This window comes from Artibeus jamaicensis, unplaced genomic scaffold, assembly GCF_021234435.1.
Source record: "Artibeus jamaicensis isolate MK-2021 breed Jamaican fruit bat unplaced genomic scaffold, CSHL_Jam_final scaffold_1964, whole genome shotgun sequence".
NCBI lineage: Eukaryota > Metazoa > Chordata > Mammalia > Chiroptera > Phyllostomidae > Artibeus > Artibeus jamaicensis.
The window spans coordinates 42,794,504-42,816,657 of NW_026522030.1; the positions used below are offsets into that span (position 1 = coordinate 42,794,504).

General features: G+C 39.8%; 1 protein-coding gene across 2 annotated transcripts in view; it reads right to left on the reverse strand.

The window, feature by feature from the left end:
* Window positions 1-22,154, reverse strand: part of GLIS3 (GLIS family zinc finger 3) — a 665,074-nt gene that overhangs the window by 607,032 nt on the left and 35,888 nt on the right. The window contains exon 1 of one of the 2 annotated variants that reach the window (XM_053656109.1): window positions 21,435-21,522. Coding sequence is in view for 1 of the 2 variants with exons in the window: in XM_053656111.1 (XP_053512086.1) it covers window positions 21,435-21,531 (97 nt within the window). In the remaining variant the exon portion in view is untranslated. Of the gene's footprint in view, window positions 1-21,434; window positions 21,576-22,154 lie in introns of those variants that run through there. The other variant, XM_053656111.1, reaches the window with a different exon arrangement.

The window sequence follows — 22,154 nt, forward strand, 5'->3', positions numbered from 1 at the left end:
CCTTAGACTGTGCTAGAGAATACTGAAGCAATTTTTTTTCATTCCACAAATAGTTATTGTAGGAAAGAAATTGGGCTTTAACTATTGAAGTCACTGTACTCAGATGGGAGAAAGACAGATAGACTATAATCTTACCATAAATCTCAATGCTGCCGAAATGAGTGGGTTAAAAGGAGGATGTTATAGGGTTTGCTCAATCTGTAAAATTTTTTGAACTATTGGGAAACATTATATAAGAATTTGGAAAAGACTAAAATAGGACTATAAACTAGTGTAAAAACACATTGGCAAAACATGCCAATTCGGATATTGACAGAAGAAAGACCTTTGCGGGTAGTATTCAAGTTGGGTCTTTAAGGATGAGTAATATTTCAAGTGATGGAGATGAACAGAAAGGCACTGCATGTAGGAAGAGCTATGGGAGCCAGTAAAAGGGGTAGAAACATTCAAAACTTCTTCAGAGAACAGGTTGCTTGCTCTGTGTGGTGGCATGTAGGGTGTGGAGCACAGTCAGGAGAAGACTAGGAAGAGAGGAGGAGACTGAATTGCTGAAATCTTTTGGGAATACAACATAGGCCTCATAATGTGTCATTAGTTAAGCAATCAGACTACAATCCAATAAATTACAAAATATCCTCATCTTTGCTTCAAGCTAGAATTTTAAAATCTCTTGGAATTAGTCATTGATTTTGAATATTAACTCCTTATCAGATGCATCATTGGAGAACATCTTCTCCCATTTAGTAAATTGTCTTTTTGTTTTCTTGATGGCTTCCTTTGTCAGTGCAAAAACTTTTCAGTTTGATATAATCCCATGTGTATAATAGATGAGTGGATAAAATAAAGAAGATGTGTAAATATATACCAGTGGCTTTCAACCCTTTTCACCTCATGGCACACACAAACTAATCGTAATTCTGCAGCACACCAAAGGATATCTTTTTTGCTGATCTGACAAAAATACATACAATTTTGATTCATTCACAATGGGCAGCTATTGTTGTGTTGGCTGTTGTCATTTTTTTAATTTGACAATCTAAGGGAGTTCAGTGCCTCTGAATAAATAGCCAGGTACTGTATGTTTTAAAAATTCTTGCAGCACACCAGTTGAAAGCCACTGATATATATAATGCGATATTACTTGGCCATAAAAAAAGAATAAAATCTTACCTTCCATGACAACATGGATGGACCTACATTGTATTATGCTAAGTGAAAATAAATCAGAGAAAATAGTGAAAATAGTCTATCAGAGAATGACAAATACCACATGATTTCACTTACATGTGTAATCTAAAGAACAAGATAAATAAAACAGAAATAGACTCATAGATACAGTGAACAAAGTAAGGGTTGACAGATGGCGGGGGGTTGAGGATTGGGTAAAAAAAAAGTGAAGGAATTGAGAGATACAAATTAATAGTTACAACATAGTCACGGAGATATAAAGTACAGCATAAAGAATATAGTCAATATTATAATAACTATGTGTGGTGCCAGGTGGGTACTAGAATTAGGAGAGAATCCCTTTGTAAATTGTGTAATTGTGTAGCCACTATGCTGTTCATGTGAAACTAAATAAAATAATATTGGATGTCAACTGCAATTGAAAAATAAAAAGTTTAAATGCATATAAAAGACCAAAAGGTAATAATATAGTAAAATTTTAACAGTGGTTGAGTTTGAGTGATGTAGATGATTACTTTTACTTTTTTCTAAAAATTGTATACTGTGGTTATATGCTTTTCACATTAAAATAATATATAATAAACAAAAGAAACACTAAAAAAAGAATTAGCCCATGAGTATTGCTTTCTGGATTCAAATATGGAGACTTATGCTCACTTTGTCTCCCAAAAATTTGATCTTTCTGAGCACATCAAAAAGAAATACTCATCTGGCTTGAACAGCTGCTAATCTCTTGAACAAGGAGAGTAGACTGAGAACCATTTATAGAGATCTTAACAAAAGTCATCCAGAGTAGTTGGTAGAGATTTATAGTAGTGCTTCTAAACCACTACTTGTTGTTCAATGCAATTTCCTGGGAAGCTTTTACAAACTCCTGGAGTGGGGCCTGGTACATGTGCTTAAAAAGAAAAAAAAATCCCTTCCAGGTCATTCTAATGGGCAACCAAAATGGAAAACCACAGATTTAGAGAAATCATTGAACAGGTGGCCACTGACCCTCTATGAAGGCAAAGAAGCAATTAGAGAACCCTGAATCCATAAGGTGACTAAATGCCACAGTTGCAGAATAGGCTGGGAATTTTATGAAGTTAAAGAAGAGGAGAAGTCATTTTCTTCCATCACTTAATCCATATTTCATTACCTTGACTAACAAAGCACATATCTCACAAACCTAAAGAGAGGAAAGATACTTAGATGCTTATATGGACAGACAAGCATGTCTGGCCTCAAACCATTGCTTGTAGGGTGCTATGATCCAAGAAAGGTATAATTAGTTCCCACCTTGAATCATGTTAAGCAAGTCAATCAGTTTGTGGGTAAGGTGGTTGGGGAATGCCAAAGCATGTTTACTATTTGATCTGCATAATAACGTAGAAAGATCAACATGATAACATGATATTAAAGATCCATGATAACATGGATCCCTCTGTGCAATAAAATAAAGCAGGCCCATGACAGCATCCAGTTCTCACAGCCACATTTAGTTGCTGTTTGTTTTCCCAATCTATTTATCTTTCCCCTATTCAAAAATAGATCCATTTTTATAGCATTTTCATGAATATTCATTTATCCTTAAATGTCTTAGAAAGCATTCCAAAATTTTAAGTGCCTGCTACCAAAAGATGCATGTTGGCATCTGCATTGCTGACATATTAGGAATTTTTTTGAAGCATCGAATAATGAATTAGATTTTGTCTCTATTGGCACTGAGTTTTCATTTAAGTTCTGTCAATGACTGCAGACTTATAAGGCTCCATGAAAGAAATAATCCACTTAGTGCTGATCTTTCCAGGTTGTATTCATGAGAGCCTGAAATAATCTGTCAGATGATAGAGCCAGATCCTTCGTGAACCTGCTGTCCCACAGGCCTTGTCTTCCCACAGAGCAGAAAAGGGTCCTTCCCTTGGATGTCTCATGTACAATTCTGATTAGCCCTCAAAAACTCAGATCTTGCTGATGAGAAAGGGAGCCCAAGGCAGCCCAAGGAGAAACCCGGTCTGATAGTAGTCTCAAAGCACTGACCCATCATATGTGGTAAATTATAGTGTGGGGGTTGTCTCTTTCAGCCAAAGAGGCATTTCATCATTCAAGTATGCATTCTGGGTTAGCTCTGGGGCAGTCACTCAATGGGTTTAGGACTTCACCCAAGATATGTATACAATCGCTATTAGAACTGGTGGAGGAAGGGACTACTCTCATTTATTAATGACTAGCTCACTGCCCTGCCTGCTGGATCCATTCATTCATTCATTCATTTATTCATTCAGCAAACTTGTTCAGACACAAAGAATGTCCCTTCCCCCCTTCCTTCCTTCCTTCCTTCCTTCCTTCCTTCCTTCCTTCCTTCCTTCCTTCCTTCCTTCCTTCCTTCCTTCCTTCTATAAATACATAAAGAGTACTCACTATGTATTATGTGCTAAAATGGTGAACCAAGATTAAGTGATACATTCTAGTACAGGAATTCTTAAACTGGGGTGAAAAAGTACCCCTCCTTGTGAATCTGTGATAGGTTATACTGGATGGACTGGGGATATAGTGTCTCTGCCTGCCAGTCTGGCAAAAGAAGTCAGAGCCAACCACACATAAGGAAATATGTAACCAAGATTATTTCAGTTAGAGATCACAGCCTGAAGAGAATGGATCAAGGCAATGAGATAAAGAGTGAATGCCACGAAGTGCTGTGGGACATCTAAGGGGTCTGGAAGAGGGGGTCTGTCTAAGGAAGAGACATTCATGCTGAGACCTGGTGGAAGAACATAATAGACAGAAAGGTCAAAGGCCCTGCCATACCTGTCAGAGCACAGGCCTGGGTTGCAGGCCAGGTCCCCAGTTGGGAGCCAAGTCCCCAGTTCAGGGCACTCAAGAAGCAACCACACATTGATGTATCCCTCTCTTTCCCCTTCCCTTCCCCTCTCTCTAAAGATAAATTATAAAATCTAAAGTAAAAAAGGCCCTGAGATAGAAAAAAAGTAAACCCTCAGTTCCTTTAATCCAAGGACACAGACCACTTAATTAGTGTATTATTTCCCTGCCATACCCTACTTTTGGAGAAATAAATAAATCACAGGAGTCAGGAGAGGAAGCTGAAAATGATTTGAGAGTCAGACGGTCACAGGTGGCCCAAGGCAGCAGAGGGGATGTGGACTCAGGCCATGGTATATGCCATGTGCGGACCCTCCATGTGTGGGGTATCCTGAAGGCCAGTGGGCACTTCTGTAGCCCTGGGCCACCCTCAGCCTTTCCTAGACCAGTTCATCACTGTTTGCCTTTCAGACAAAAAGTGGCTATAATCAGAGGTCCCTCCTTATTCTGGAGAGGATCCACAAAACAATTACCACCTAAAATCAGGACCCTAGTCCTGACTTTCAGAGGCCTGTAGCAGTGAAATGACCTCTCTGTTGTAGGGATTAAAGATTGTCAGCTATTTGCCTCTAAACTGCATCTCAGTTTTACCTTCCAAGACCCCTGGTGGGTAAAAGCATTCTGCTCAACCTGGCTTTTCCCAACTGCATCCAGGGAAAGCTATTCATTCACTCTCATGCCTTTGACCTTTAGGAGAATTACTTTCCTAATGAAAAAAAGATGCCAAAGTTCCCATCTGACAGCAGCTTCTAAGACATCACTTACAGCTTATTAAAACCTACAAAAATCCTACCCAGTGGCTATTTAACCACCTCATATACAGAATTTATTTTTAAAAACCAATTATTTCTAGGGCATCTGACAAGGTCACTGAACACTCAGCTCAATACCCTATAGTAAATGCTGGATAAATTATTGCACAAATGCCATAAAGGGTACATGGAACCATTTTTATTGAAAGAGAACCAATTGCTTCGATCAGACTATCTTTCTTGATACTTCTAAACCTTCAGTTGCCTTATTCTTATTCATAGTATTCCCCACACATACTTAAAATGTCAGAAGAAAATCAGTGAAGGTTTGACATCTTTTATAAACATTGCTAATCTCTTTTCTATACAGATTGTATATATACTTAATCCACTGTCAGACATGAAATGGTGGCTGATGGTCAGACAATTGACCTAACCCTTTGTAAAATTGTGCGTGATTAAAGAAAAATAAATTTCATCTATGAACTCCACTTAAATAAAAATGCAAAGTGGATTAGTAGATGTCAGAAATATTTTCCAAAATCAATAGTTCAGGCAAAATGACTTTTGGCAAAAAGTTTGTAAGAAAATCCTTAATATCTTTGAATTTCTAGTTAATCATCACTGTAAAAATTTTTTTCTTCTAAAATGAGATTTAGAAAGAGGCCTTGGGTAGAAGAGTGAGCCTTGGACTTGAAATCAGTTGATGTAGATTCCAGCATCAGCTCTGCCACTAATTGTGTGACTCTGAGAAGATTTATTCTGTATTATTTTGTCTCTCTGGGCCTCTGTTTCCTTATCTGTAAAATTACTGAGTTAGATATTTCTAAGACCCTCTTGCAGCTCTAAAACTCTATGAATCTCTGTCTCTCTAATGAGAATAGACCCATGTGCACTAGGCAATCAATTCCTAACAGGACATGACACTTTCAATAGGGTCTACTAGGGGATGCATGATCACTGTGACAATCAAATGGGATATTTAGGCAGTTGATGGAGTTTTCATTCAAACTTTTCCATGCCAATTGATTTAGCCTCTCTACATGATTTGAACCATTTCTGATAGAACATCTCCTAGGAATGAAGTCGTCCTCCCTCCCACCCTCTGAAAAAAGAAGGAGAAACAAGGGAGCAACACTTCCCATGTATGTTTCAGGCAGCCTCACCCTGTGAGAACTCCATTGTTTTCCATTAAACATTTTTTAAAAGAACTTCCAGGGCCTTGGCTGGTTAGAGCATTGTCTCAACATACCAAGGTTGCGGGTTTGATCCCGTCAGGGCACATATAAGAATCAACCAATGAATGACTAAATTAGTGTAAAAACAAATCACTGATTCCCTCTCTCCTTTCCTCTCTCTCTCTCTCAAATCAATTTAAACTTTTAATAAAAATAAAAAGGATTTTCAGAGCAGAGGAATTAAAGACTGTGCCATAATTTTTCCTCTCATGAAGACAGATTTACAATGCATATTAAAGAGTACATGAAGTCCTATAGCAAAATTTCTGTCTAGCTTTGTTTAACTCAGAGTTCCCCAACTCATCTGCCTATAACCTTCTTTTTCATAATACCTGCGAGCATCTCATGGAACCAGTACATGGACACGATTTGGAGTACAGATGAGGGCCCAAGGAAAAAGTGCTCAATCAGGACACATTTTCCCTGGGATGCCTACCTGTAATGTGCCGAATGGTGGCCTCCAAGAGATGTTTCTACCCAAACCTCAGAATGTGAGGCTATTTGGAATAAGGTCTTTACAGAATTAAGTTTAGGATCTCAAGTTGAAATCATCCTGAATTAAGGTGGGCTCTAAGTCCAATGATTAGTGAATTTTGAAGAGACAGAAGTGGATGCATAGAGACACAGGGGAGAAGACCATGTGAAGACTGAGGCTGTGGCCAGAGCTACGCCACCACAGCCAAGGAAGTTTGGAGCCACCAGAAGCTGGAAGAGGCAAGGAAGGATTCTACCCTAGAGCCTCAGAGAGAGTAAGACCTTGTTGACACCATAATTTCAGACTTTGGTCTCTAGAATAAAGAATACATTTCTGTTGTTTTAACCCACCAAGTTTTTCGTAATTTGTTATGGCTTTCCTTGGTAATGAATACATCACTCTTACATTCCTCTGTCACCACCTGAGTCATTTAGCACAAATTAATGCCTCTGATTATCATTTTCATCATCTTTAAAGTAAGGAAAGAAGATCTACTCTGGATGTTTCTGGGATATTTTTGAGTCTTGAAAGGAAACCGAACACAAAGTGCCATTTAAGAGTTCATGGATATGAACCTGATATCCTCTATCTGGGTATGAGGCCCAGCTACTAGGATTTTGGGCAATCAAGGAGGGAGAGGACACTGACTCAGAGAACATGGCTGGTGAGAGCTTCCAAATGTTCATGTGTTCACTCACCATATAAATGTTCTGGGCACTGTCATAAGCATTAGGGACACAGAAGCAAACAAAACATAACAAACCCCTGCCCTTGTAGAACTCACATAGTCATTGAGAGAGTTAAATAATGAACACATAAGTAAATCATTTGATGAATCAGAAGTTGATGGAAGGTCTCTTGGGTTCCGATGCAGCCTACAGCTCTCACTTCTGGTAACCTCTGATTTAGCATATCTGATGTTTCAGCCATGAAGAAGGTAGGGGATAACTTGCTTGATAATAGCAATGTGATGGCAGAATCAGCACCTCTCACAAACACTTTCTACTTAGAGAAGATCCTGAAGCTAAATAATTTAGTGGAACTGGAGACATTCATCTTTGACAACAAAATAAGCAGCTATCAAAAACCAGGGTGACCCAGTAATTGTACTCATAGGAATGTATATACTCAAGAAAGATGACAACACAAATCCATGCAGAAATGGGTCATTCAGATGAATACTCATACAGAAATGTCCACGGCATCACAAAGCTCCTAGGAATTATTCACAACAGCCAAAAGGGGAAAACAACCCAGGTATCCACTGATAGGTAACTGGATAAATAAAATGTTTAGCCACACAATGGAATATCATTCAGGTATAAAAATAACTGATACATTCTACAGTGTGGATAACCTTGAAAACATTATGCTAAGTAAAAAAAAGCCAAACACAGAGGCCATTTTTATATTATTCAATTTATGTGAAATGTCCAGAATAAGTAAACCCATAAAGACAGCCAGCAGATGGTGGTTGCCAGAGCCTGGGTGACAGGCAAATGGGGAGTGACTGCTTAATGACTACTTTTGGGATGAAGAAAATGCTTTGGCCTGTGTGGGCCTGTTGTGCTGCTGCTGGTCTGGAGGTGGGAGGGGCAGGAACATGCCAGGGCTCTCACTGCAAGTACTGGGCCCACTGTTGCTCAAGTTCAAAGCCAGAGCCCTGCCAATGAGGAAAGAGAAGCCCTGGCCAGTGTGCCTCAGTTGGTTGGAGTGTCAGCCCATAAACCAAAATGTCACAAGTTCCATCCCAATCAGGGCACATACCTTGGTTGTGGGTTTAGTCCCCAGTCAGGGCGCATATGAGAGGCAACAGATCAATGTTCCTCCCTTGCATCAATGTTTCTCTCCCTCTCCCTCTTTCTCCTTTCACCTCTCTGAAATCAATAAGCATGTCCTTGGGTGAGGATAAAAAAAGGAAATAGGAGACACATTCTTACCTACTATGGGCAGCTCACAGTTTGCAGTGACAGGGCTGCAGCAAGGTTGGGCAATGACACATCCATGATGCAAAACAGACCGAGGACATGGCCAGGACTTGAGAAGCAGTCCTGAAGGGTGATGATACCCCCACCCTCCATGGAAGCCCAAGTCTTGAAGTACCTTTCTTTGTGTGGTGCAAGGGAAAGTTCATGTTAGCCAGTACCTCTGCCTTTGTTCTTGCACTGTGATTCCTTTCTGAGAGTCTTCCCTCTTCCTGCAGTAAAAAACTTCACATGCATATTGTAATACTGCATGTTAGAGAGAGTGGTTATTAGCTTCCTATTGCTGCTGTAACAAATTACCACAAACTTAATGACAAACAATACAAATTTATTATTGACAGCTCTATGAGATCATCTGATGAGTGTCTTGCTGGGCTAAAATCAAAGATTTGATAGGACCATGTATCTTCTAAAGGCTCTAGGCAAGAATCCATTCCTTGCCTTTTCCAGCTTCTAGAGGCTGCCCATATTCACTGGCTAGTGGTCTTTTTTATCTTGTAAACCACCAATCATATTACTCCAACACCTATTCTGTCATCATATCTCCTTCTATGACTCTGTCTCCCTATCCTACCCTTTAAGGTCCATTTTGATTACACTGGACCCACAATGATCTCCCCAATCTATAGGATCTTAAACCAATTACATCTGCAAAATTCCTTTTGTCATGTAAAGTGACATATTTATAGGCTCCAGGAATTGGGACATGGACATCTTTGGGGGATGTTATTCTGTCTATCACAGAATGGCGAAAGAAAAAAACATCCACTGTGCAGAATCACAATGACCATCAAGAGAGACCCACGGCCTGGACAGCACAAGAGAAGAACAAGGTGAGAGAGCCCCACCTTTTGTATTACTCCCTAAATTAGCAAAAGCTACTCTGCTAGAATAAAAAAGGAGGAGCCCAACAACATTTGATTATAATAATAACTAACATGTACAAAGCATTCACTAGGGGCCAGTTTCTCATACAAAAAATATTGTATGTGGTATTATTAAGCCATATTATATAAATGAGGAAAGAGATTAATAGAAATTACCTGAAATCTCACAGCTAATAAGTACTGGAAATGGCATTTGAGTCTAGTTCTATTTGATGTGAGAGCTGAGCTAGTGTTTTGTTAGAGTGGGCTAACTATTGAACACCCTCATTACAGAAGCTTAAGATGATAGACATTTATTTCTTGTTCATGTAACAACAATCAAATGTGGATATTTGATGGGCAGCTTTCCCTGGGATGATTCTAGACCCCAGGCTCCTTCCGCATGTGGCTCTGCTATCTGTGAGGCCTTAGGGTCACTTGCTTATTGTTGTTAGATGTTTTCTTGTTACTGAATTTATTGATACTGGTTAACAAAATTATACAGGTGTCACATGCACAATTTACCAAACATCACCTATAAACTGTATTGTGTGTTTACTACCCCAAGTCAAGTCTCCATCCATTAGCATGCCTGTGTTTTAACCACCTCCCTTCCAGAAGGGACACATCTCTTCTGCTCACATTCCATTGGCAAAAGTTGGTCATAGGGGCTCACTTTTCTGCTGGAGGCTGAGACATGTGATTCCTGGCCAGACAACCACTTCCCAGGAAAAATGCTAGACTTTAAATGGGAAGCATAAATTGGTGGACAGCTGACCATCTCAGCCATGACAACATTGATACTTGAATAAATGAGTGAATAAGAAAAAGAGAGAGAGAAAAAGAAATCTTGCTTCTCACATTCCTACAAACAAAAATAAAGGATGCTATCAATATAAATGTGCCCACTTATCAGGAGAACTAACTAAATTACCTACATAAATAAACAAGGACTAATGCTTGCTAAGTTCTCTAGAGAGTTATAAAAACAGCATCAGTGGACTTCCGGCAAAATAGATTCATAGGTAAACACGGCTCACCTCCTCACATGACCACATAAAAATTACAACTAAAATATAGAATGACCATCACCAAGAACCAGCAGAAATTGAGTTAAATGGAAATCTAACAACTACAGAATTAAAGAAACCACATCCATCCAGACTGGTAAGAGGAGAAGAACATGGAATGGGTTGGTCCCACACTGCATGTGGTAGATAAGAATTAAGGAGCAAGCCCTGGCTGATGTAGCTCAGTGGATTGAGTGCAGGCCTATGAAGCAAAGGGTCACTGGTTCAATTCCCAGTCGGGGCACATGCCTGGGTTGCAGGCCAGGTCCCCATTAGTGGGCACATGAGAGGCAACCACACATTGATGTTTCTCTCCCACTCTTTCTCTTTCCCTTCCTCTCTCTCTAAAAAATAAATAAATAAAAATATTTTTAAAATTCAGGAGCAATATGTCAGGCCTGAGGTGTCCCAGCCCCACACCAGGCCCCAAAGCCCAGGTTTCCAGTGCCAGGAAGGTAAATCCCCATAACTTTTAGCTGCAGAAACCAGTGGGGACTGAGTTGGTGGAAGAAACTTCTGGAGTCCTAAGCAGATCCTCTTAAAGAACCTGCACCCAGTCTTATTCAGACTCACTCCCTTTGAGCTTGCACTGGGGTAGCAGCTTGAAAGGCATGTGGGCATATGGAGAGGAACTTAAGTGTCTGAATCAAGGAGAGAGCTGGGGGACACCTTTCTCCAAAATACAAAGGCAAGCATAGGGCAATGTTCCTTTTCTAAACACTCCCCACACAGAGCCAGCAGGCATGGGGCCATATCTGAGACTCCATCAACCTGGCTAACACTGTTTATCCCACCTTGGTGGAATTCACTGAGGCTCCACCCCACCCAACTTATGGGTTCACCCAACCTCTTAATGGTAGGTTTTCCATCTGAATGGTTGGTTTTGACTCATGCTTCACAACATCCAAAATTCTCTCAAACAACCAACGGCTAGTCTCAGTGAGACCCCAATCCTCATACCTCTTGCTAAGTGGCCCATGCCCAGCACTAGCAGTAGCGAGCCTTGGTTCACAGCTTGGCTTTGACTGTGAGTCTTCAAGCCCAGAACAAGTAGTAGCTATCTGCAGTTGCTCTGTAGCTCAGGCAGGGTGGTCCTGGGCAGAACATAGTTAGGGGCTGACCTTGGCCGGCACCACCCAGGAAACCCCAGGACCAGCACATCTTGTGCACAGCTACAGACCACATAGGAGCACCACCACCCTGCCCCTAGATAGCTGATCCTTCGTGGAGGTCAGAGGTTGGTGGTCAGTGGTCACAGCTTATCTTTGTAATTGACTAGCCTGGGCAAATCCCTCCCACTGACCTGCCAACAGCAATCAAAGCTCAACTACAAGAAGAGGGTATACTCATACCACATGGAGGGTGCACCTCAAGTACCCAACTTGGGTGATAGGAGAGGCTGTACCAATGGATCCCACAGGACACCCATAATAGTAGGTCATGCTAACAAGACAGGAAGTCATAACAGCTCTACCTAATACCTAGAAACAAACACAGGGAGGTTGCCAAAATGAGAGGACAAAGAAACATGGCATAAATGAAAGAACAGATAAAAGCTCCAGAAAAAGAACTAAACACAATGGAGATAAGCAATCTATCAGACGCAGAGTTCAAAACACTAGTTATAAGGATGCCAAAGAACTTAGCACCTCAACAGCATAAAAAAGATCCAGTCAGAAACAAAGGATACACTAACTGAAATAAAGAACAATTTACAGGGAATCAAGAGTACAGTGGATAAAGCTGAGAATCAAATCAATGCTTTGGAACACAAGGAAGCAAAAAACAACTAATCATAAAAACAAGAAGAAAAAAAAGAATCCCCAAAAAATGAGGATAGTGTAGCAGCCTCTGAAAAACTTCAAGTGTTCCAATATTCGCATCATAGGGTTTCCAGAAGGAGAAGAGAAAGAGCAAGAAATTGGAAATCTATTTTAATATATAATGAAAAAAAACTTCCCTTTTTTGGTGAAGGAAATAGACATGCAAGTCCAAGAAGCACAGAGTCCTGAACAAGATAGATGCAAAGGCATATCATAATTAAAATGACAAAGGTTAAAGACAAAGAGAGAATCTTAAAAGCAGCAAGAGAAAAGAATTTAGTTATCTACAAGAGAGTCCCCATAAGACTGTCAGCTGGTTTCTCCAAAGAAATTTTGCAGGCTAGCAGGGATTGGTAAGAAACATTCAAAGTCATGAAAAGCAGAGACCTGCAGCCAAGATTGCTCTACCCAGCAAAGCTATCATTTAGAATTAAAGGACACATAAAGAGTTTTCCAGACAAGAAAAAACTAAAGGAGTTCATTATCACCAAACCATTAATATATGAAATGTTAAAAGAACTTATTTAAGAAAAAGATCAAAACTATGAATAAAATGGCAATAAATATATATATAGATATAGATATAGATATATATAAAACAACTGAATCTAAAAAACAAACTAAGGAAACAAGAAGAACAGAGACAGAATCATGACTACGAAGAGTGTTTTGATAGTTACCTGATGGGAGAGGGTGTGGGGGGATGGGTGAAGAGGTGAGGGGATTGAGAAGTACAAATAGGTAGTCCCAGAATAGCCATGTAAAGTACAGTAAATGAGACTGAGTAGCCCAAGAACTTATATGCATGATCAATGGACATGAACAGAGGTGTGAGGATTGCTAGAGGTAGTAGGGTACTGGATGGAAGGGGGCAAAGGGAGAAAACTGAGACAACTACAATAGCATAACCAATAAAATATAATTTAAAATTAAAAAACACCATCAAGACATTCCATCTTTACTGAGGACACTGTATACAGAGATATCCGGTGTGTGTGTGTGTGTGTGTGTGTGTGTGTAATAAAACCCCCAGTGTTCTGCTGGACACCTGGATGTTCACTGACGACTATATTCCAACCTTCTTCAACACTAGATATAGCAAACGTGTTCCAGACAATGGAGTGTAAATAGAACTGCAATGTGAAACTTCTGACAAAATGTCTTAAAGGAAAGGGGTTCCTTTCCTTCCCTTTTTCCTTCTTTCTCCAGGCTGGAAAGGTTGAAGAGCCATCTTGGATCATGAATAGATTTGTTGGGAAACAAGCTAGAAGGTCTCCAGTCCTCAGTCCCCACTGGTCACGAGGTTGCCAAGCCGGTCCCAGATTGCCCAAATGCAGATTTGGTGTACATGAGGGAGATATAAACTTCTATCATGATTAGGCCACTGTTGTCTTCAGTTTTCTATCACCTGCAGACAGTACTGAGCCTAACACACACACGAATTTCTTTATCAGAAAGTATCATACAAAACACACCAGTAATGACCAAACTAGCCTCCATAATTATTTCTGCAAATCAGAGGATTTGCCTGGAAATCTCATTTTCATCACTGGCATTTTGTCTTCCTGCCCTCAGTCACCTCAGCTGGTATCACTGATGGCAAAGCCTGCTGGGCAGGCTTTGAAATGACTTGACAAACAGGAAGAAATGGAGGGTTTTCTCACGGGCCTTCCCCACAAGTTACCTCACTGTCAACCCAGTTTTGCTCTGAGTGGCTCTGGTGGGTTGGGTCAAAAGTACAATGGTAGAATTCCTTCCAAACACCTGTCATCTGCTTGGAAGTTGCAGGTTCCTGTTACTCTTGTAAACCAACAGCGACAGAATATCAAAAGTGATCTCCAGTTCCTACTCACACTTTTACGCTGAGATTTGTCTTATCTAATAATACCTTTCCAGCTAGTACTGCTAACCAAGACAACCTGCAGTTCTGGGTTGGAGGCTGACACAAGGCAGGCTTCTGCTGATGCACAGTGATGATATTTCCATGGACAGTTTTGCTTGCCAATGAGGAACACAAATTTTCAGTTTTGACTTCAGCAGCACCACAAAGCTTCAGGACAATCTATTGGTTCCCGTTCCTGGCTCCAGGGAAGGCCCTAATGAGATCATTGCTGACTTTTTCTCCTTAGAGCAATGGTTTGCAATATTTTTTGACAATGAATGCTTACAGAAAGTGATGCATCTTATGGACCATCTCCCTAGACAAGAAACACACATGCTCATGCAACACAAAAGTCTGCCCGTAATTTCCTGAATTCTAGGGCCCCTGAAGTCTATCCATGAGTCCAGAATCCCCAGTTAAGAAGATTTGCCTTTGAATCCCACAGCAGATTAATTGCCTCTAAAGTAATTTAATTTCCCCTTAGGGAGAGATTCCTCCCACTGTCCCTCCTAAGCAAAGTAGACCACATCAGTTCTAGAGGCTTCAACTGTTCACGGGTTTTATTATTATTTATGACCAACAATGAGAGATATGCCACACACACCCCTTTCCCACTTCCTGCTCTAAGTCCTTTATCCGACATTTAAATCCTAACTACCTCTCCTTTCCTGCTTTATCTCACACAAGCAAACCATACTTGGTCACACTGGATTTTGTGTTTGCAGTTTCCCATGCATCCTAATGTGGCTTCTTCTGCCCTCTACCTTTGCTCAGACCATTTCCTACGTCTAAACACCTCCTCGCCCATCACCATCTGTCAAAATACCACTCCTTCATCAAGACTCTGGAAAAGAGATTTCTCTGTAAAGGTTTTCCTGAATGCTTCCTTTGAGCTCTCAGTCTGAGCTTGAAAATCTGATATGGAATTCATTACCTTTCCTAATGGATTATTTGGTCCTCCCTCCATACAGCAGAATATTTGAATTCTTGTGGTTCGAAATCAGAATGATTGGGCTTCAATCCTGACTGTGTCTTTCTTACTGTGTGACCTTGCGTACATTTCTTAACCTGTGTGTGCTTCCGTTCCGTCATTGATAAAATGGGCACAATAACAGTTGTCATTGCATAAGCTTAAATGAGCTAAAGCACATAAATTCTTATTGTAGTGCCTAAGGCATTAAAAACATTTGATAAGGAGTAGTTATTTTTACTTTAGTTTATCAACTATTTTTGTCCCCACCCCCAACATTAAACTATTGAGTAGTTGAAGGTACAGCTTGGGTCTTAGTCATCACTTTAGACCACACAGAAGCTAGCAAAAATTCTTTGCACATAGTAAAGAATCAGGATATGATATCTGAATGAAAATGAATCATCCATAGAAACTTTATCTAAGAACTTCAGGCAGCACTGTCATCATCTGTACTTTATCAACAGGTAAGAGGCCAGATGAAAGAACAGTCAGATGGATCTTCTATTGAGACTATACATTATTTCAGGTCTTAAAAAAAATCCTGTTCTCAACTCTCTGTTCTAATCCCAGGATTTTTATTCTACCATGACCGATATGACAAAAATTCCTATCTTCTCCAATTATAATTCAATCCTGTTCAACTATACAGATATTCACTTACCAGTGATTAGGGTGCCAGGCACTGTGGTAAGGGGATCAGAGATGTCCTTCTTGGGCTCCTGTGAAGCAGCTGTCTTCCTGGCACTGGAATTCATGCTGAGGGCCCAGATTATATACTCATTTTTATATTCCATGAGCTTGAACCTCAGCGCCAGATGGCAACCAAACTGGAATTTTCTTCTCTTGCAACAAGAGGTGTATTTTTATGTCAAATGAAAGAACAGTATGTCATACTTTTTTACAAAATAATTCTAATGATATGTATAGAAAATGTACCAGTCCAGTCTCTGGCTACACCACCCTGAATACGCCTGATCTTGTCTGAAAATGTACCAGCCCACTTCTGACCTCTCAGCTCACTAAGCCAACCATAATAGATCCATTGCCACACAGAAAGGCTTGATTCAATGTAACAAAAATATTTTCGACATCACCAAATTTGATCAGGAAAAAAATGGATCCTCAGGTGCCAAAAAGGGTATGAAATCGAGTCAGAGAAATAAATATGAGCTGATACCAGGAGTAAGGCCCAGAGGTTTCAGGTGGAGTTATGGTTTCTAATGCCTACAGAAAACAAACCAAAAAATATGACTTTTTTTTTGGAGGGGAAGAATGAAACTGAACTCCCTACATAAACATACCATCTGCTGGGTGTTTTGAGAGAGGTAAAGAAAAGTCACCTATGAAAATAAAAACTTTAAGCCTACAACACATGTAGGGTGGGGGTCTTAATTTATAGTACTTTCATGAAACCTCTAGCTGTTAATTTAACATAATCTAGGGCCATTCAATTCCCACACACCACTTCTAAAGGAAGTCAGTTAAAGTCGAGGCAAGATATTTCTATAGAGACATTTTCAAAGCTCACCTCCTCATGGTTGTTACAAAGGCACTTGAACTCAGTGTGAAATTACCCTGATATCAAACCTGGCCATGGGCCAATGCACCCTCTCAAGAATAACACCACTTCCCATTAAGGCACACAAGTCTTTGGCATAGTCCTTGACACTTATAGCGATCTATTACTAAGGTTCATTGATTTTTACCTTCTAAATATATATAAAATCTTTCTATTTCTCCCCATTTCCAATAGCCCATCCTAGTCCAAACCACTGTCATCTCTCACCAGTGTATCTACTCCATCAGGTGCAACTATATAAAATTGCCATCTTGTAGGACAAAAAAGTATGGAAGTGGTAATTTCAAGGATTCAGTCTATGAAATTTGTCTTTTCATAAAGCAAATTAGGTAAGTTGTACCTGTCCTTTTCTTAAACCTCCCATGGCTCTTAAAAGAAAGACAAAGCTCTTAAGCATGGCCTATGATGCCATTTGGTCTCTACCATCCTGTTCAGCCACATATCCCCGACTCTTCGTTATTTCCTCTGCATCTGACCCCACTGGCATTCTTCTAGTGCCTCATCCTTCCCATGTTTCCTTTTCCTGCAAAGCTTTTTACACATCCTGTTTCCACTATCTAGAAATATTCTTCTAACCTCTCCTCAATTGCACAACTCCCTATCCTTCAGATCTCAAGAGCCTCGTCTGACCTTCCTGGCATTTTCAAGGCAGAGTCTCTTAATGTGAATGGCATCACCTTCAACATACTTCAAAACAGTTCACCCAATGACAATTTTACTGGCAAATGAGCTCATATTTATTTGTGTGATTATTTGATTTATGTCTGCCTCTGTCTGCCATCAGAACTGTAAGTTTAGGGGCTGAGTTTGTTCTCAGTGACCAATGAATTCCCAGCCCAAGGCCAAGCACAGAGTAGGTATTAACATGTTTTTGAGTAAATGAAACATTAAAAACTATAGAATGGTGGAGTGTTTTACGAAGCCAGCATCATCCTAATCCCAAAATTAGATAAAGACACACAAAGAAAGAAAACTTCAGGTCAATATTGCTGATGAACATAGACACTAAAATCCTCAATAAAATACTGGCAAACCGCATCCAACAGTGCATTAAAAAGATCATACGCCATGACCAAGTGGAATTCATCCCAGGGATGCAAGGATGGTTCACTATTCACAAATCAGTAAATGTAATACATCACATAAACAAAAGCAAAGACAAAAATCACACGATCAGATCAATAAATGTGGAAAATGCTTTTGATAAGGTACAACACCCATTTATGATAAAAAACACTCAGAAAAGTGGGAATAGAGGGAGCATTCCTCAATATAATAAAGGCCATATATGAGAGACCTACAGCCAACATCATACTCAATGGGCAAAAACTAAAATTTTTTCCACTAAGATCAGGAACAAGACGAGGTTGTCCACTTTCACTACTTCTATTAAATATAGTATTAGAAGTTTTAGCCACAGTGATCAGACAAGAAAAGGAAATAAAAGGCATCCAAATCAGAAAGGAGGAAACAAAACTGTCACTGTTTGCAGATGACATGATAGTATACATAGAAAATCCTACAGACTCTACCCAAAAACTTCTCAACCTAATAAATAAATTTGGCAAAACAGTGGGATACAAAGTCAATATCCAGAAATCAAAGGCATTTTTGTGTACCAACAATGAAACAGTAGAAGCAGAAATCAAGAAAAAAAATCTCATTCAATATAGCAAAAAGAAAAATAAAATACCTTGGAATAAACCTAACCAAGGAATACTGTATGCAGAAAACTACACAACACTGAAGAAAGAAATCAAGGAAGACACAAACGAATGGAAACATATACCTTGTTCATGGATTGGAAGAATTAACATCATCAGAATGTCCATACTATCTAAAGCAATTTACAGATTCAATGCAATACCTACTAAAGTAGCAATGACATATTTCACAAACATAGAAAAAACACTTCAAAAATTTATATGGAACCATAAACGACCCTGAATAGCAGCTGCAATTTTGAGAAGGAAGAATAAAGTAGGAGAGATCACAATACCTGATACCAAAGTATATTGGAAGGCCACTGTAATCAAAACAGCCTGGTACTGGCATGAAAACAGGCACATAGACCAATGGAACACAACAGAGAGCCCAGAAATAAACCCAAGCCTCTACAGTCAATTAATATTTGACAAAGGGGGCAGCAACATAAAATGGAGTAAAAATAGCCTCTTCAACAAATGGTATTGGGAGAACTAGACAGCTTGGGCAAAAAAATGAAACTTGAGCACAGACTTACACCATACACCAAAATAAATTCAAGGTGGATAAAAGATGCAAATATAAGCTATAACACCATTAAAGACCTAGAGGAGAACATAGGCAGGAAAATATCAGATATTTCATGTAGCAACATTTTTACTGATATGTCCCCTAGAGCAAGGGACATAAAGGAAAGAATAAACAAATGGGATCTCATCAAAATAAAAAGCTTCTGCACAGCTAAAGAAAACAGTATTAAAATAAAAAGAGAACCAACCATATGGAAAAACATATTTGCCAAGGATACCTCAGACAAGGGGTTAATCTTCAAAATATATAAAGAACTTACAAGACTCTACTCTTAGAAGACAAGCAACCCAATTAAAAATGGGAAAAGGACTTGAACAGACACTTCTCTCTATGCAATCCAATGCACCTATGCACCACAGTGTTCATAGCAGCACAATTTACAATAGCCAAGAGCTGGAGGCACCTTAGGTGCCCATTGGTAAATGAATGGATCAAGAAACTATGGTCCATTTACACAATGGAATTCTATGCAGCAGAAAGAAAGAAGGAGCTCATACCCTTTGCAACAGCATGGATGGAACTGGAAAGCATTATGCTGAGTGAAATAAGTCAGGCTGTGAAAGACAAATACCATATGATCTCACCTTTAACAGGAAGCTAAACAACAAAACAAACAAGCAAGCAGAATATAACCAAAGACACTGAAATACAGAACAGGCTGACAGGGACCAGAGGGGCGAGGGGAGAGAATTTCAGGGGAAAAGGGGAAGGATTCACAGGAACAAGTATAAAGGACACATGGACAAAAACTAAGGGGGGTGTAAATGAGAGTGAGGTGGGGAGCACTGGGGGTGGGCTGGGATGGGAGTAAAAGACAGAAAACTGTACTTCAACAACAATTAAATTTTTTTAAATGGTGCAGTGAAGAGATAGGATGCAGGGTGACTAAAGCAGAGACTGACGTAGCAGTCCTGCAGGAGAAGGTGAGGTCCTGGACTAAGGCCTATTTTTCATGTGTTATGATGGCTTATCTTTTGCTTTAGGCCATTTTAGGTTCATTTTTTGAACATGGAAACTAGAGATATCAAATGACTTGCCCAGAGTCACAAAATGATAGATCTAACATGCCCATCCAGGTTATCTGACTCCAAATTCAGTCCTCTATTTAACAAAAGAGAGAGATAAGCAGAAAAAATAGTAAAAAGCCCTGGAGTGAGAGCCAGGAACTCCAATGACTATAGAAACCAGGCAGATAGTAAAGACCAAGGCAGGACAGAGCTAAGATAAGAGGGAATGTTGGGAACCCCATCCATTTGGAAGGTTCTTGCCTCCTAATTTTAGCTCTAAATTACTGTTGGTACATGGGAGTGTAAGCTCAGTAATTTTAGACTATCCTAATTTTTAAGAGAAGTTGAAATCTGGACTTTTGTATAAAATCACTCTGCTATTAAAACATGGTGCAAATCAAACAGAACATGTCTGTAGGATGCATGTGGGCTGTTGATACCAATTTGCAATCTCCAGCCTAGATTAATATGCAAGCAGCAGGGAAGATGCTCAAATACAGGCCTGTGTTTGAACCCTGCCTAGAAAGGATTTGGGCAGGGCCCTCATAAGTAATCTTGGCAATAAGTATCCAACATGAACTTTGATGGGTCCATGAAACTAAGAAGATAGGATCAGTTAATTTATAACTGGCTTTATTTTTCCAAGATCTCTATGTTCTGTTAAAGCAAAGAAACAACAACTGTAGGAGGATAAACAGGGTCATTCTGTGATCCCTGAGGAAGGCAATGAGCAAGGAACCCAACAGCCACTGTCGGAGAAAGTGTAGATTACTGACTAGGCTGTTCTGCCAAAGGAAATACCATCCAAAGATAAGCTGATAATGGCCCTTAACTTAATTCAAATTTCCATTAGGACATTATAGTCACTTTCACATGCCAGCAATCATGGGAAAGTTCATCTTCATCTTTTTGTGGGTTCCTTTCTCTAGTGTTTTTCACTGAAAGAATAAAAGGATGTTACAAACTGCTCTTCCAAGAGAGAAGCTGTCACCAAATAAATGTCTACTTCAGTTTCAGTCCCTCTAAGTCTGGAGGTGCCTGGAATGTAGAAGAGCTTCACACATTTCCTCGAGTTGACCTCCCCAACCTGAACCGCAACTACGTACATGCCTCTGACATTGTTGGGACATTTCTTCCTATGATGTTCTTTTATTCCATTAAATCACTAGCAACTCAGTCACCATGGCCTTCACAAAAGCACTTTTGTGGAGCATATTTCTCTTATACTCATCTGTAATTTTTAAAAGGCATCAGAAGCCTACAGGAGAACTCAGTAACAACCTTCACATATTCCTGGATCATGGGAAGAGGAACCACCAAATTGCTATTCTGGACAGTTAACATGTTTACATTGCTCTTGTATTAGTGAGGATAGGTTAACTCATGGAACTAATAACCCAGTAGTTTTGGTATATTAACAGAATGAAAATACTTCTTACTTCCATCCATCATAGTGCAATGCAGGTTGGTGAGGTGGGGAATTGTTGGGTTCTGCTCCAGGGAATTAATCAGGGACTCCAGAGATCCTTCCATCATGTGGTTTCACCATCCTCTTACTCCAGGTGTTGGCAAACTTTTTTCTGTAAAGGGCCACAGAAAATATATTAGGTTTTGTGGGCCATGTGGTCTCTGTCACAACTATTCAACTCTGCCACTATAGCACGAAAGCAACCATGGACAATATGTAAATGCTGGGCATGGCTATGTTCCAATAAAACTTTATTTACAGAAACAGGCAGGTTGCCAAACCTTGCTCTAGGACCTCGTCCCCCTCTGCACTCAGACAGTGGACAGAGAAAGAGCAAGCACTGTGGAAAATGCACATGTAAGATTAGTGTCAATTCCCATATAACTGTCATGAGGATTATACTAAACAATGTCTGTGAAGTGCTTAGTGCAAAGGTCAGTGTATAGAAGTTGTTTGATAAATGACACTGCCACCTTTTTTAAAATCCAGAAATAAAGTACCTTTGGTATTTACAGGAGGAAGTGGTAATACTTAATTGAGGGAGATCAGGAAAGTAAACAGTTGATTTTCAGAGGGAGAACAGGATTTTAACAAACAGAAATAGGTGAATGTCTTAAGCAAATACGTTGCAGCTGGAAGCACTGCAGGTTTAATAAGTGTGTGTAGTTCCATTTGGCTGCTAACAGCATAG